This window comes from Dromiciops gliroides, chromosome 2, assembly GCF_019393635.1.
Source record: "Dromiciops gliroides isolate mDroGli1 chromosome 2, mDroGli1.pri, whole genome shotgun sequence".
In the NCBI taxonomy this organism is placed as follows: domain Eukaryota; kingdom Metazoa; phylum Chordata; class Mammalia; order Microbiotheria; family Microbiotheriidae; genus Dromiciops; species Dromiciops gliroides.
The window spans coordinates 274,147,728-274,165,290 of NC_057862.1; the positions used below are offsets into that span (position 1 = coordinate 274,147,728).

The 17,563-nt window shown below is 37.9% G+C and overlaps 1 protein-coding gene across 1 annotated transcript in view; it reads left to right on the plus strand.

The window, feature by feature from the left end:
* Positions 1–17,563, plus strand: part of WDHD1 (WD repeat and HMG-box DNA binding protein 1) — a 92,282-nt gene that overhangs the window by 68,695 nt on the left and 6,024 nt on the right. The window contains exon 24 of the mRNA XM_043986204.1: positions 16,045–16,172. Coding sequence (XP_043842139.1) covers positions 16,045–16,172 — 128 coding nt within the window. The remainder of the gene's footprint in view (positions 1–16,044; positions 16,173–17,563) is intronic.

The window sequence follows — 17,563 nt, forward strand, 5'->3', positions numbered from 1 at the left end:
AAGTGTTATATAAATGGTGTGGGGACCAATTTTTAATTTGGGGAGTGTTAGCTAAGTGGCTCGCCGCAATATTGGGGCAAAGAAGGAGACAGCCTCCCTCAAAACAGAGCAGGATTTATTTAATAAGAACGAACTTAAAAAAACACAAACAGGATCAGTAGGATCAAGGGAAAGGAAATAAAATAGGGAAAGGGAAATCATACAACCTGAACAACACTACCTCCCAGGAATCAGTTGAGAACACACAGCAGTGTCCTGTTGCCTTCCAGCTTCAATCTAGAATGGTGACTTCCCAGCAGACCCCAGGCTGACCACACACAGCCCCCAGCCAATTGGCTGGCCGCTCTGACAGTCACATGACTGCCCTCACTGGGCTTCCAATCATTATAATTTTGCCAGGCTCTTGTAGGCGTTGGCGAGTGGTGATGATGTGAGGTGCCAGCACCATGGCGATGGCTACAACCAGTGAGTGGAGCACTGTGCCCTTTGCGGAGCCCCAGAGGCCAGTGCGTGTGCCGAGGGTTTTTTTTTTTTAATTCTAGCCAAAAGATGGGGTCATAAAAACCTCAAATAACAATTAATTCTTTACAATAGTATCTATTATTATTATTATTATTATCAATAGAGTTATTTTGGATGCCTTTATTTGGGGAATGGCTTTTGTATAGTAGACTTCTTTTTTTTTTTTTAAATGTATGAGGTATTTTATTTTTTCCATTACATGTAAAGATAGTTCTCAACTTTTGTTTATACATGCTTTACAATTTCAGATTTTTCTCCTTCCCACCCCTCCCTCCCCCCTCCCCTAGACAGCAGGTAATCTGATATAGGTTATATCTATATATCTCTATACATATATATATATATATATATACACACACACACACACATATATATACACATAATAACATTAATCCTATTTCTGCATTAATCCTGTTACAAGAGAAAGAATCAGAGCAGTGATGCAAACCTCAAAATAGAAAGAAAAAAAAAACCAACAGCACCCAAAACAAAAGAAATAATATGGTTCAATCAGCATCTATACTCCACAGTTCTTTCTTTCTTTTTTTTTCTTGGATTTGGAGATCCTCTTCTATCATGAGTTCCCTGGAACTCTTCTGTACCATTGCATTGGTGAGAAGAATATAGTCCATCACAGTAGGTCAACACTCAATGTTGATGATACTGTGTACAATGTTCTTCTGGTCCTGCTCATCTCACTCATCATCAGCTCACGTAAGACCCTCCAGGTTTCTCTGAACTCTTCCTGCTCATCATTTCTTACAGCACAATAGTATTCCATTGTATTCATATACCACAACTTGTCCAGCCATTCCCCAATTGATGGGCACCCTCTCAACTTCCAATTCCTTGCTACCACGTAAAGAGCAGCTATAAATATTTTTGTACATGTGGGTCCCTTTCCCCCTTCCATGATTTCTTTGGGCAAAAGACCTAAAAGTGGGATTGCTGGGTCAAAGGGTATGCACAGCTTTATCGCCCTTTGGGCATAATTCCAAATTGCTCTCCAGAATGGTTGGATCAGCTCACAGCTCCACCAACAGTGCATTAGTGTTCCAATTTTCCCACAGCCTCTCCAACATTTATTATCTTCCTTTTTTGTCATTTTAGCCAATCTGATAGGTGTCAGGTGGTACCTCAGAGTTGTTTTAATTTGCATCTCTCTAATCATTAGAGATTTAGAGCATTTTTTCATATGGGAATAGATAGCTTTGGTTTCTTCATCAGAAAACTGTCTATTCATATCCTTTGACCATTTCTCAATTGGGGAATGACTTGGATTCTTATAAATTTGATTTAATTCCCTATATATTTTAGAGATGAGGCCTTTATCAGAAGCACTGGCCTCAAAAATTGTTTCCCAGCTTTCTGCCTCCCTTCCAATTTTGGATGCATTGCTTCTGTTTGTACAAAAATTTTTTAATTTAATATAATCAAAATCATCCATTTTGCATTTTATAATATACTCTATCTCTTGTTTGGTCAAAAACTGTTTTCCTTTCCAAAGATCTGATAGGTACACTATTCCTTTCTCTCCTAATTTACCTATGGTATCACCTCTTATGTCTAAATCTTGTATCCATTTTGACCTTATTTTAGTATAAGGTGTAAGATGTTGGTCTATGCCTAATTTCTGCCATACTATCTTCCAGTTTTCCCAGCAGTTTTTGTCAAATACTGAGTTCCTATTCCAGAAGCTGGAGTCTTTGGGTTTATCAAACACTACATTACTAGTGTCATTTACTACTGCATTTCCTGAGCCTAGCCTATTCCATTGATCTACCACTCTATTTTTTAGCCAGTACCAGATAGTTTTGATGACTGCCGCTTTATAGTAAAGCTCCAGGTTTGGTACCGCTAACCCACCTTCCTGTGAATTTTTTTTCATTATTTCCCTGGATATTCTTGATTTTTTGTTTTTTCCAGATGAATTTTGTTATCATTTTTTCTAGCTGTATAAAATAATTTTTAGGTAGTCTGATTGGTATGGCACTGAATAAGTAAATTAATTTAGGCAGTATTGTCATTTTTACTATATTAGCTCTGCCTATCCATGAGCAATTGATATCTTTCCAATTATTTAGATCTGATTTGATTTGTGTGAGAGTGTTTGGTAGTTGTGTTCATAGAGTTCCTGGGTTTGTCTTGGCAAGTAGACTCCCAAGTATTTTATATTATCTACCGTTACTTTAAATGGAATTTCTCTTTCTATCTCTTGCTGCTGGACTTTGTTGGTCATGTATAGAAATGCTGATGATTTATGTGGATTTATTTTATATCCTGCTACTTTGCTAAAGTTGTTAATTGTTTCAAGTAATTTTTGACTTGATTCTCGAGGATTCTTTAAGTATACCATCATATCATCTGCAAAGAGTGATAGTATAGTAGACTTCTAATTTGTTTCCCTACTTCAAGCCTCTCTCCACTACAATTCATCTTCCACACAGCTGCCAGTGATTTTCTTAATGCGTAGGTCTGACCATGTCATCCCTCTGCTCAATAACTTTAAAAAATAATTTTTAAATTTTATTTGTGATATATAATTATATTTTATACATATATCAAACAGATATACATATACACACATATATGACATGTAATATAAATTTTCTACATTATTACATTTAGATATACCTAGATATAATTCTAATACATGTAACTTAGTATTTTAAACACTTAAATAACTGTTTAAAATAACATATACATATCAATTTATATAAATCAAATGGCAATTTTGTTTAAATATAATTACTATATAAATAAGACCTAAATAACTCATAAATGCACATTATATATTTATGTGTATGTATATAAATACATATATACCTCCTGTACTCTTCCCAGCATACCCCTCCCCCACCTTTCCAGATTAAATATTTTTATTTATAATTTTTTGTTCTAATCTCTATCCCTTTCCTCCCTTCCCTCCTCCCTCCCTGAGGCGGCAAACAATCTGATATGGGCCATACTGTAAGGGCCTAAAATTCTAGCTATGATGTCTAAAATCTAATGAGTGGTCTTAGAAGCTTTAGCAAGAGTTTAGACTTTTAAGTATTTATTAAAGTGCATCAGAAGTTAGTGAAGAGAGAGAGAGAGAGGTAAAAAGCAAACTTCATCTAGCTAAGAGAGCCCAGCATCTTTCCTCCCGCCAGGTCGAAGTCCCAAAATGACAGGCCTTGGTCCTCCCAGAAGCCTCCTGTGAAACAGGAAACAGGGCCATCCACACACACAGCTCCAAGCTAATTGGTTGGTAGCACTGATTGACAGGACCCACAGGCAGCCAACATCACTTCCTGACACTGATCTGACCTTCGAAACCCCAGAAAAGGTCACTTCTGAATGCTAACTTACATGTGGATGCCAAGTCACATGCTTTCTCCTCATGGCAGGGCTTTCCTGTAATATCTTTCTCAACAGGTTCATAGTGCGCTAATTCTCACTGTCCCCCCTGTGCTTCATGCGAAGAAACATCATTTCATCACATGAAGCAATAATGTTACAGATGCCTATGACTAACAAAGTAAAGGGAATGAAAAGAGAGAAAAAGAAATTGAGTGACACATTGACAAAGGCTAAAGGGGGCACTCCCCTATTAGCGGGTGGACATTACGAACAGAAAAACTAAAGGGGGCATACCCCTTTAGTAAGTGGACATTATAAACCGTGTATACAATGTAGAAAAGGAAACAAGAAAATGTCCATTTAAGTCTTTGGAAGGCTTTTCTCAGATGATTCTTGGGATGCCCTCTGGGTTTAGTCGTGGAATGGAAGTCTTTTCAAGGGTTGATGTGTGGATGCTGTTAATCAGCCAGGAAAATTTCTTACAAAATTGAGCTTAACACAACTTTAAAATAGTTTTGTCAATAATCAAATCAAACAGTGAGAATTCTCAAAAAAAAAGTCTAAGGAAATTCAGAATCTTAGTTGTTACACATGAAACATATAATAAAAACAAAAATTGAAACATTTTCTAAAACTTAATATTATTACACTCCCCCTGTGGAGGATAAGTTGAAAAGACAATTGTGCTATTAATTTAGAAAATAATTTTTATCTTTGTTTCATCACTTTTTGCATCATCTGCCTAATTATCCTCATGCCATTATGAGAAATTAAAGAATCTAATATAATTGGTAGCAGATATCAAGGCCAAATCCAACATTGTATTTATCATGACACCTGAGATAATTATGGGGGTTACCATAAAAGAACAGAGAAAAAACTGAGTCAGGCTTAATCAGATGCATTGGATTGAGATGCCCATGACATCAGGCATATTGGAGGTGGAATTGAAGTCAGGTGTTGAATGAGATGGCATAGCCTGGCCACCTGGTGCCATGTGGAGGAAAATTAAACCAAGAAAATCCAACCTCGATGTTTGCCAATAGCTGTTTCCTCAGCCTTTCCCAAAGCAGTGCAGTACCTGGACTTCATGCATGTCTCCCCTCATGTGACAGTTCAAGGTTTGCTCTTGTATGTATTCCTCTTGTGATTGTAGGTTCGGCTCCTACCTGGCTTGCCAGTATGTAAGGGCCTAAAATTCTAGCTATGATGTCTAAAATCTAATGAGTGGCCGCCTTAAATTAGAAGCTTTAGCAAGAGTTTAGACTTTTAAGTATTTATTAAAGCGCATCAGAAGTTAGTGAAGAGAGAAAGGGAGGTAAAAAGCAAACTTCATCTATCTAAGAGAGCTCAGCATCTCTCCTCCCACCAGGTCAAGGTCCCAAAATGGCAGGCCTTGGTCCTCCCAGAAGCCTCCTGTGAAACAGGAAACAGGGCTATCCACACACACAGCTCCAAGCTAATTGGTTTAGTAGCACTGATTGACAGGACCCATAGGCGGCAAACATCACTTCCTGACACTGATCTGACCTTCGAAACCCCAGAAAAGGTCACTTCTGGATACTAACTCGCATGTGGATGCCAAGTCACATGCTTTCTCCTCATGGCAGGGCTTCCCTGCAATATCTTTCTCAACAGGTTGGTAGCACTCTAATTCTCACAATACATATATGATCATGCAAAACATCACCATATTTGTCACTTAATGAAAGAAAGTGAAAAATAGCATGCTCCAATCTGTTCCATCAATATCAGTTCTTTCCTCGGAGGGGGATAGTATGTTTCATCAATATTCTTTGTCTCGGATTGTTTTGAATCATTGTATGGTTGATAATAGTCAAGTCATTACAGTTCTTCATCAAACAGTATTGCTGTCTCTGTGTACAGTATTCTCTTGGTTCTGCTCACTTCCCAATATATCATTTAATGCTTGTTTTTCCAGGATTTTTTGAAGCACTTATTTTTTCAAATAATTTATGTAGTATTGAGATGAATTGTTCTTAGAATTTACTTGTGAGTCTATCTGGTCCTGGAGATTTTTCAACTCATTCAACTTCAGAAATTTAGATGCATTTGGTGCATATATGTTAAGCATTGATATGACTTCATCGTCCATGGTACCTTTCAGCAAAATATAGTTTCCTTCTTTATCTCTTTTAACTAGATCTATTTTTGCTTTGTCTGAAATCATAATTGCTACCCCTGCTTTCTTTGCTTCAGCTGAAGCTGATTTTGTTTCAACTCTTTACATTTACCCCGTGTGTATTACTCTGCTTTAAATGTGTTCACATTTATAGTTATGACTGTCTATTTCTCCCTATGCTATTTCCACCTGTTTATCCTTCCCATTCTGACCCCCCACTTTCTTCTTTCTCACAATTGTTTTACTTATGATCACTGCCTTCCCCAATATCCCCTCCCTTGTATCAGTCCCCTCTCCCCCCTTCTATTATCACCATCCCTATTTGAACTTCTTATAGGGTGAGATAGATTTCTATATCAAACTCACAAGCTCCCTATTACCTCCAGGATCAGATATCAACTCTTTTGGCATTTTAGACCCTTGAAAACTTGATCCCTTTACAGCCTTCTCGAGGATTACTATAAGCTTTCATCTTCAAATCTTTGTTGTGAGTGTGATTCTTTTGTTATGTTTCTTTAGCCCACATTTGAAAAGATGTTTTAGATTTTTCTAGAACTAGGTGACTCAATACAGTTTCAGCCCATTGGGACATTATTTTTTACCTTTTTCTATTAACTGCTCACAGGTCAAATGTTTATTTTCTGTATAGCATTTGTTATATGTTCTTTTGACACCCCCCCCCCCGCCCATCCTTGTAGTTCTCTGCATACTTAGGTCATTCAAATTATTGGCTTTCTTAGGTTGTCTCACTCCTTTTTATTTCCTTTCTTTTTTTCTTTTCAATCTTAATAGTATTTTATTTCCTTTTCCAGTTACATGTAAAGATAGTTGTCAACATTTGTTTTTATAACATTTTGAGTTCCAGATTTTTGTCCCTCCCTTCCTCCCTTTCTTTCCTCCTCCCCAAGACAGAAAGAAATCTGATAGAGGTTTTATATGTATAATCACATTAAACATATTTTTGCATTAGTAATGTTGTGAAAGAAGAATCAAAACAAAAGGGGAAAACTTCAAAAAATTTAAAAAAAAAGTAAAAAATAGTATGGTTTGATCTACATTCAAATTCCACAGTTTTGTTTTTTTTTCTGGATATGGAGAGCATTTTCCATCATGAGTCCTTTGGAATTAATTGTCTTGGATCATTTTATTGCTGAGAAAAACTAAGTCTGTCACAGCTGATCATCACACAAAGTAGCTGTTACTGTGTACAAATGTTCTCCTGGTTCTGTTCACTTCACTCAGCATCAGTTCATGTAAGTCCTTCCAGGTTTTTCTGAAATCTGCCCGTTCATCATTTCTTATAGTACAGTAGTATTCCTTTACATTCATATACCACAACTTGTTCAGCCATTCCCCAATTGATGGGCATCTCCTTGATTACCAATTCTTTGCCACCACAAAGAGAGCTGTTAGAAAATATTTTTGTATATGTGGGTCCTTTTCCCTTTTTTATGATCTTTGGGATACAAGCCTAGTAGTGGTATTACTGGATCAAAGGGTATGCACAGTCCCATAGCCCTTTGGGCATAGTTCCAAATTGCTCTCCAGAATGGTTGAAACAGTTCACAACTCCACCAACAATGCATTTGTCTCATTCCTTTTTCTACCAGTCTTACTATAGGCTTACAACTCTTAGAACACATTTGTATAGTGATTCTTCTTTATATTGAATAGTGTTCTTGAAACTAGCAGAATGCCACCTCAAACCAGGCCAGTAGTTTCTGTTTTTTTCTAGCATTCTTGATTTGGTTTCAGAGGTTTCTGCTCTCTGAGAACTCAAATTCAAAAGCTTATCCTCTGATACTTCATACTAAATTATACATTTAGACAAGTTCAGATGCCTGCCAATCTTTTAGTAATTCTGTGGCATATTCAATCCAGACCTCTCCTGATCCTTCCCCAGAGGGACAGGGATCTTGTCCTATGATTTTGAAGGTGGGCCTATAATATTTTTGTAGTATATATCCTAAGCATAACCTACATTTAAAGTGTCTTCGATTTGATCATTCCTCTCAGTTTTATTATTAGTAAACCTCTGCACATGAAATATGCTAGCTTTTTAATGAATTCTTCCTTAGAGGATGGTTTAGAGGTAAATTTCCTGATACCATCCCTTCCTGTCATTGTATCATTTGAGTAGAAGTCTGGTAATCCACAAAACAATGACTAGTTGGTTTTCCTGGTCTTATTTGTGAAGTATTACTTTAACAGTCTTATATAAGTTCTTTATTCAATTAATCAAACAAGCACTTTGTAAGTGCTTGCTATATGTCAGTAATACTTACAAAAACTACATCCTAAATAATGAAAGGCAAAAACACATTTCCTAGCCTTAAGGAGCTTACTTCTTTTTTTGGGGTGGTGGTGGCGCAGTGAGGGTTAAGTGACTTGCCCAGGGTCACACAGCTAGTAAGTGTTAAGTGTCTGAGGCCAGATTTGAACTCAGGTCCTCCTGAATCCAGGGCCAGTGCTTTATCCACTGCACCACCTAGCTGCCCCAGGAGCTTACATTCTAATGGGGGAAACAATATATACAGAGTAGATGGAAACACTTAGAAGACATTAGCTGCTGGAGGGAGCAGTAGGTAAGATTTGTGTTGAATCTTGAAGCAATCCAGGGAAATGAAGAGGCAGAGGTGAAGGAGGGAGGGCATTCCAGACATGGGGTTCAACTAATTTAAAGGCACAGAGAGAGATGATGAGGATCTGCACTAGGGTGGTGGTTATATAAGTGAAGAGAAGGGAACATACATATATGAGAAAAGCCATTTATGTGAAAGAAAAAAGTGACAAGATTTGGCAGTGGATTGATTTGTGAAGTGAGAGTGAGGAGTCAAAGATATTATCAAGGATGTGAACCTGGGTGACTGGGAAGTGGGTGTCCTAACAAACCATAGGGAATTTGGTAAGGTGGGGGAATTGGTAGATTTCTGTTTTGGATATGCTGATTTTGAGATGCCTGAGATATCCAATTAGAAATTTCTAAAGGGTAGATGGTAATATGGGTACTGGGGCTCAGGGGAGAGGCTGGGGCTTGAGTGATAAAGTATAGCAGGGAAAAAGAAAAAAGAAGGAAGACCCAAGACTGGTACACTCACAATTATTGGGTCTGAAATGAATGGAGAACTAACAAAGGAGACTGAAGAATGAGATACTTCTAGACATTGCAATAAACAGGGTGTTATTCTGATAGTAAAGGCTAAGGAGAAGAAAGTAAGATGAGCCTTGGAAAGAGCTGAATGTTTCTACTTTATAATAAAGTAACCTTCATACTAACTAACACACTTAGAAATAAGTGACAGGGGCGGCTAGGTGGCACAGTGGATAGAGCACTGGCTCTGGATTCAGGAGGACCTGAGTTCGGGTCCAGCCTCAGACAACTTAATACTTCCTAGCTGTGTGACCTTGGGCAAGTCACTTAACCCCAATTGCCTCTCTCACACACACACACACACACACACACACACACACACACACAAGTGACAAAACATCAGGGATTTTTGTTTGTTTGATAGCAGAACAAAACTTTATGCTATCTGCTTTCGAGAGGTCTCAGTTGTTTGTGCCCTGAGGACCAGCTAGAATGCAAGTACTAGTGTACAGAAGTCCTCCAGAACAAAAGGAAAATCACTGCCCTGGAACAGACAATTCTAGAGTACCTCATGACTGCTGCCACTAATAAAAAGAACAACTAAAGAAAAGCTCACCTGGGGTTTTTATTACCCAGAACCTGCCCAAGAGCATAGGAGGGAGAAGCAGCATTGAAATTTAGAAGGAATCTATATTTTGTTTGTTTGGAAAATCCTAGTTCCTTTGAAATATTTTTATTTATGCCTTTTGTTTTTGAATCACCATTCACTTCCCAAATCCTTACGTCATAGAACTCTCACTTAGAACAAAGAAAAATAATTAAAACCAACTAACACAAAGGACCGCATTTGGCAGTATATGCAAATTATATATCCATAGCCTGCCACCCCTCTACCAAGGGGAAAAAAAGTATATTTCAGTTTTAAACCTGTGGAACCACAAGGAGTTACTGCATTTAATTTGACTTGTGACATGTTTAGTGGCATATGTAGCCATGCATAGTCTTCTCTTCGTTAAATTTTCTTTGAATTCCTTACATTTGTCATTTCTTTTCCTCCCTTCCTTTTCCTCTTTCCTTTTTTTTCTTTCTGTCTCAACAAAACTAATATATCAATCAAATCTTATATTGTTCTATACTCATAGTCCCCAAGCTTTGCAAAGAAGGTAGTGATTATTGCAATTTTTCATGTAATTTAATAGCTTTTCTCGTGTAATTCTAAATTACTTTTGCAGAACAACTGGACTAATTCACAGTTCCACCAAGAGTTTATTAGTAGATCTGACTTGCTATAGCTTCCCCAGCATTAACTATTTTTGTCATTTTACCATCTTTGACAGTTTGATGGAGATGAGGGGAAAATTTTGTTTTTATTTCTCCTAATAGTGACTTGGAACATTCTTTCATATTTAAAAAAAGAACTAAAGTTTTTAAAAAAATAATTTTGATATCTTTTATTTTTATGTCACTTTTCTTTAAAAACCAATAATATATCCCCCAAACACCCAAAGAACCATACCTTATAGCAAAGAGAAGCAGTTCAGAGGTGTGTGTACATGTGTGTGTGTGTGTGTGTGTGTGTGTGTGTGTGTATGTATATAAATGTGTATATATGTATATATTGTGAGAATTGGAATGACACTCCCTGCTGGGAGGGACATTGTGAGCTCTGGCCTAAAAAGAAACCATGTGACTTTAGCATCTGGAAGTGACCTTTTCTGGGGTTTCAAAAGTCAGATCAGCGTCAGGAAGTGATGTTTGCCACCTGTGGTTCCTGTCAATCAGTGCTACCAACCAATTAGCTTGGAGCTGTGTGTGGATGGCCCTGTTTCCTGTTTCACAAGAGGCTTCTGGGAGGAGCGAGGCCTGTCATTTCGGGACTGAGGCCTGGTGGGAGGAGAGATGCTGGTCTTTCTTAGATAGTTAGATGAAGTTTGCTTTTTTAAAAATTTTTTGTTTTTGTTTTTTGGTGAGGCAATTGGGGTTAAGTGACTTGCCCAGGGTCACACAGCTAGTAAGTGTCAAGTGTCTGAGGCCAGATTTGAACTCAGGTCCTCCTGAATCCAGGGCTGGTGCTCTATCCACTGTGCCACCTAGCTGCCCCTGAAGTTTGCTTTTTACTTCTCTCTCTCTCTCTCTCTCTCTCTCTCTCTCTCTCTCTCTCTCTCTCTTCACTAACTTCTGATGCACTTTAATAAATACTTAAAAGTCTAAACTCTTGCTAAAGCTTCTAATTTAAGGCTACCACTCATTAGATTTTAGACATCATAGCTAGAATTTTAGGCCCTTAATACACACACACACACACACAGACATATTATATGTGCGATAACTGATGGCATCTATCTGCATTCCTGGTTGGACGGAGGCTTGTTCAACATTTCATATCTGAGATCCAAAACCAAAGTGAGAGGTAGCACCCTTAGAGACCTGCTTTTCGCCAATGATGCCGCACTTGCCTGTCACTCAGAGCATGAATTGCTGACCTTGTTGGATCGCTTCTCCCAAGCTTGCATGGACTTTGGCCTAACCATTAATCTTTTTTTTTTTTTTTTTAGTGAGGCAATTGGGGTTAAGTGACTTGCCTAGGGTCACACAGCTAGTAAGTGTTAAGTGTCTGAGGCCGGATTTGAACTCAGGTACTCCTGACTCCAGGGCCAGTGCTCTATCCACTGCACCACCTAGCTGCCCCTAACCATTAATCTTAAAAAGACAAAAGTCATATGTCAGAGTGCTATGTCGCCTCCATTGATACACATCGGTAGCTACCAGTTAGATGTTGTAAGCCAATTCTCATATCTTGGCTCTATTGTCAGTGACAATTTGTCACTTAATTCTGAGATCAGTCAGAGGATTGGGAAAGCTACTTCAACCATGGCTAAGCTTGCCAAGTGTGTCTGGGCAAACAGTAAACTGACAAGACAAACCAAATTTGCTGTCTATAGAGCATGTGTCCTGAGTACCTTACTGTATGGCAGCGAAACATGGACTACGTATACTAGACAAGAGAAGAAGCTTAACAGCTTCCACGTGCGCTGCCTTTGGTGCATCCTTGGCATATCTTGGTCAGATAGGATCACCAACACAGAAGTGCTCCAACGCATGCAACTTCCGAGCATCTACACGCTACTGAAACAAGGATGGCTGCGCTGGCTCGGTCATGTGCACCGCATGCAAGACAGGCACATTCCTAAAGAACTACTCTATGGCGAGTTAGCCCCAGGCCAAAGACCTGCTGGACGTCCCCAGCTTCGCTACAGAGATGTATGCAAGCGAGACTTGAGGGCTCTGGGAATAGACACTGGCAGCTGGGAGGAGATGGCCAAGGACCACGCCCGATGGAGTTCAGTACTCAGGAGCAGCTTGCTCGCACCTGAGATGGGCCTCCAAGCTCTGGAGGAAGAAAAACGAATGAGATGCAGGAACCAATGGACAACAGAGAGCGCAGTTTTCCAATGTCTTCATTGCGGCAGGAGCTGTGGTTCCTGTATTGGACTGCACAGCCACACTGTGGCCTGTGGCTCTTCAAGGCGCTGATCCATGGTTGTCCATGACTGGTGGAAGCCCACTACTAATCTGTATATATGTGTGTATATAAATTATAGTGGTTGAGAAAAATTAACCAACACATCTACTGAGTCGAGCAAACTAGTCTGACAGTCAATAATTATTTATTCAGTACTTACTATATACCTTACAACTTTGCTAAGTGTTGATCAAACAAAGGCAGACAAAAACAACCTTTGTCCTCAAGGGGCTTAATGAAGGAGAAAAGATATAAACAGTAGGGCAAATACAAGTTATACAGAGTAGGGAGAAGGTAATCCTAGAGGAGAAAACATAAGCAGCCCTGCCCCCACATTTTGCTGAACCTGGGATTTAAACTGTCTTTTTTTCCTATACATTTTTTTTTTTTTAGTGAGGCAATTGGGGTTAAGTGACTTGCCCAGGGTCACACAGCTAGTAAGTGTTAAGTGTCTGAGGCCGGATTTGAACTCAGGTACTCCTGACTCCTGGGCCGGTGCTCTATCCACTGCGCCACCTAACTGCCCCTTTTTCCTATATTTTAATCTTTTTTCAGTGAACAAACATTTATTTCCTTTTCTTTTCCCCCTTCCTTTGGCTGTTCTCACTCTTCCCCCATCCCATTGCGGAGGGTCAGGGGAGTGTGGGGGATGGGGAACGACATGATTCCTATAACAAGTGTGCATGATCAAGCAAAACAAATTCTCAAGTTGGGCATGCCCTCAAATGTATGTCTCAATGTGTATCTTGAATCCAGCAATTCTCTGTCAGGAGATGAGTAGTATAAAAATACTTACATAAGTATACAAAGACATTAATAGCCTTCTGGAAATATTTTGTTTTTGAACAGAAATCTTAAATTTTTCAGGGTTGATTATCTCTATAATGTTGATGTTATAAATTGTTCTCCTGGTTCTGCTCACTTTACTTTGCATCAGCGCATATAAGTCTGGGTATCTCTGAAACTGTCCCTTTTGTGATTTCTTATGTTATAGTATTATATTAATAATGATAGTTCCCTCCCTCTCCAAAGAAGGGAGGATGGCACATTTTCAGATTTATTCTTTCGGACTAAGTTTGGTCATTATGATTAGTAATAAGTTTTTATTTTGTTATGGTATTCTTTCTGTTTACATTGTTATAGTCCCTGTATATATTATTTTCCTGGTTCTGCTTATTTCATTCTGCATTAATTCATGTAAGGCGTCCTATGCTTCCCTGTATCTTTCACATTCTTCCTTTCTTATGGAAATTATAGTCATGTACTATCGTTCATCTAGTCATTTCTCAGTTGATGGACATCTGATTTTTTTCTAATACTTTGCTAATATAAAAAGTACTTCTATAAAGATTCTGATATATATGTCATTTATCTTTCATCACCTCTTAGGAAAGGAGAGGTATAATATTCCTAGCAGTGGAATCTCTGTGTCAGAGTGTGGACATAGTCACTTTGTATAATTCTAAATTATTTTCTAAAGTGTTTGTACTAATGCTCAGCTCCACAAACAGTGTAATATGCCTCTTTTAACTATTCCCATATTTTTTCATCCTTATCAATTTGCTGGGTGTAAAGTAAAAGTGTTTGAGTTTGCATTATTTTTATTAGTGACACAGCATTTTTTCAGAATTATTGATAGTTTGCATTTCTTTAAAAAATGTTCATATTTTCTGAATGCTTCTATGTGGAAATGGATCTCAGTCATATATTTGTGTCAACTCCAAATCCGTGTGTGTGTGTGTATGTGTGTGTGTGTGTGTGTAAAATCAGACTTTTGTTAGCTGTTTGATGTAGATTCCTGCCCCATCCTCTCTCCTGACAACTCCTTTTTAAAATCCAGCTGTATTGGTTTTGTTTGTATAAAAACTTTCTCATAATCAGAATTGTTATTTTTGTCTTTATGATCTTTTTTGTCCTTTTGGTCACGAAGGAAAAATAGGAAAATATCAAAAAACTATATAACAATTCAATGTACAGTTTTGTTGTTGTTTTTGGTTTTTTTAGTGAGGCAATTGGGGTTAAGTGATTTGGTGTTAAGTGTCTGAGGCTGGTGTGAGATTTAAAATTAGTTATAAGAGCATTGTTAAGGGCTAAAATTCTAGCTAGTCTGTCTAAAATATCTAATGAGTGGTCGCCAATCAATTACAAGCTTTAGCAAGAGTTAGACTTTTAAGCATTTATTAAGGAGAATAAGAATTTGGTAAAGAGAGAGAGAAAGGCCTAGATTCCTATCTATTAAAGGGAGAGCACATTTCTAGCTCCCTTCTCCGCCAGCGTCCTCAGGAAAAAGAAGAGAGACTGAGCGCCAGTCTCTTCCTTCCTCCTCCCACTAGCTCGCGTCACTTCCTGACTCCTGGTCTTGCCCTCAAAGACCTTCCCTTCATGGGCAGAACTCCTCTACAGTAAGTATCCAGCAGGTGGCGTTATTCCAATCATTACAGCATTAAACTCCCCCTTTAACTTTTCCCTTATATATCTCCCAGAATACTAAGAAAAAGAAGCCTCTGAGCTTTAATCAGTGAGGGATTAGCTTTTATTGTTTGGGAATTAATTAGATAACAAAGTGATACCAATTAGGGAAATAGGAAAGTAGAAATACAAATGAATAATCTTAGATCTAAGCTTAGTCTATATTCCATTATAAAACTTACCGAATCCCAAAACTGCCTGCCAGCCCGAGAACCAGAGCCAACCACCAGAGGTGCACTGCCCTGGTTTAACGGAGAAGCCCGAGTGAGAGAGCGAACTTCAGTTCCACTCTCAGTTTTAAGTTGGCGTCCTGGAAGTATGGCGTGCTTGGCCAGCTCTCCCAGCAGCAGCAGGCGCACCGCCATTCATCGTGGTCTCCTCCCCAAAAGGGCGGTCCTTCAAAAGTCACTTCAGTAGCATGCCTCAACTCTCAAATGATTAAGCTAAAACTTCCGTTTTTTACCACGCTGGATTTGAACTCAGGTACTCCTAACTCCAGGGCCGGTGCTCTATCCACTGTACCACCTAGCTGCCCTTAATGTACAGTTCTAGAGTGAAATTATAATAAGAAAGTACTGTAAATCATCTTAGGGAGAGAGTCTTGTATTGTAAATATTCAAAACCAGATTTCATTTTTATATCTTAAGGACTCATAATTGTTTCATCAGTTTGCTTTTCTAAAACTAAGAGCCTTATTAAAAGTCTGGGAAGAGAGGAATTGAGAGGCAAAAAATCTCCTATTTGTGCCCTGGGCAAACAAGGTTGAAATATCTGGGGGCAGTTTTGCTAATATGAGGGGACTAGGTTCTGGGAGTCAGGGACTTACCAGAAAGTGGGAATTATTTAATTTGAGTGTGATTTTGACCTGTTTTAAATGCTATTTTCACATGTACTTGTGATATGTAAAATTATTAACTTTTATAAGCCATGACAATTTTTGTAATTCTTTTATAGGTACCAGCAACAAATTTTTTTCAGCCCTGTACTTCCCAAACAGATAAAATAGTGGAAGAGAAAGAAAATCCTGAAAATTCATTATCTGAAAGTCCAGCTATGTCTGCTCAAAATACTGAAAATGAAAGGTCAAGTTACATAAGATTTTATTGCCTTCTTATTATAGTTCATTATAGTTTTTAAGCTTTATTATATAAAATTTATTTTAACTATATCATTTAAAGTGATATGGGTAACATTTTATTTTATCTTTTCAGATGGGGAAAGGCATCAAACTGATTTTACCCTTCTGTTAAGCTTTCTGTTCATGAATTATAAAAGTTTTACTGTACTTAGGGAAAAAATGACAATTTAACTCTAGAATTATGTATCTTTAATCCTTGATATGACCAGACATTGTCTATATAGTTAGATGGTATTTGATAATTATTATTATTATTTTTTTTAGTGAGGCAATTGGGGTTAAGTGACTTGCCCAGGGTCACACAGCCAATAAGTGTTAAGTGTCTGAGGCCGGATTTCAACTCAGGTACTCCTGACTCCAGGACTGGTGCTCTATCCACTGCACCACCTAGCTGCCCCTATTTTTTCTTTAAGATTATGATTCAAGGCAAGGCAGCATGAGCAGAAAATCGCACTAATTCTGCCATATTGTTCTGCCAACTTTGGTTAGAATATTAATGTAATAATCTTTTAAAGTTTAGGAGATATTTTTCAAGATAATTTTAGAATTATAATTTTAATCTCAGCAAATATGACTAGTCAAAGAACAAAATCTCTAACAAATCCATAAAATCCAAACTATTTACACTTTGAGAAAAGAAAAATTTAACTTGAATAAAATAACAATAACTTTAAACTAGATTTATTTTCCATACGTTTTTAAAGAAGTATTTATTTTTCCACTTTTCTGGGTATGAGTTTAAATCTTACTTCACATATATATATTTTTTCTTTTCTTTTCTTTTCTTTTGTTTGCAAGGCAGTGAGGGTTAAGTGACTTGCCCAGGGTCACACAGCTAATAAGTGTCAAGTGTCTGAGGTCAGATTTGGACTCAGGTCCTCCTTGACTCCAGGGCCAGTGCTTTATCCACTGTGCCACCTAGCTGCCCCCACATATGTATTTTTTAAAAATCCTTTTAGAACTAGGGTTTCTACATTTAGATCTGGAAGAGATTTTAGAGATAACCTATTAGTCCAATTCCCTTCATTTTACAGATGAGGAAACAGTGTCAGAGAGAAGTTAAGTTACTTGTTCAAGAGGGATTTTTCATCTAGAATTTACAAAACTCCCGAATACATTAAGTTAAACAGTGGGCAATAAACCTTTAAAAGCTTTTGGTTCTCATTGCAGTTATGCCATCAGTTTCTCAATCTGTATTTATACTTACTTGTCCTTTCATCTCTCTATGTGCTCACGTCCTTCATTTATAACAGGGTAATAATCCTATAATATATTGCAAGTAATAATTAAATTCATACCTAATAAAATGTATGGTGTCTCTGCTTTAAAAAAAGT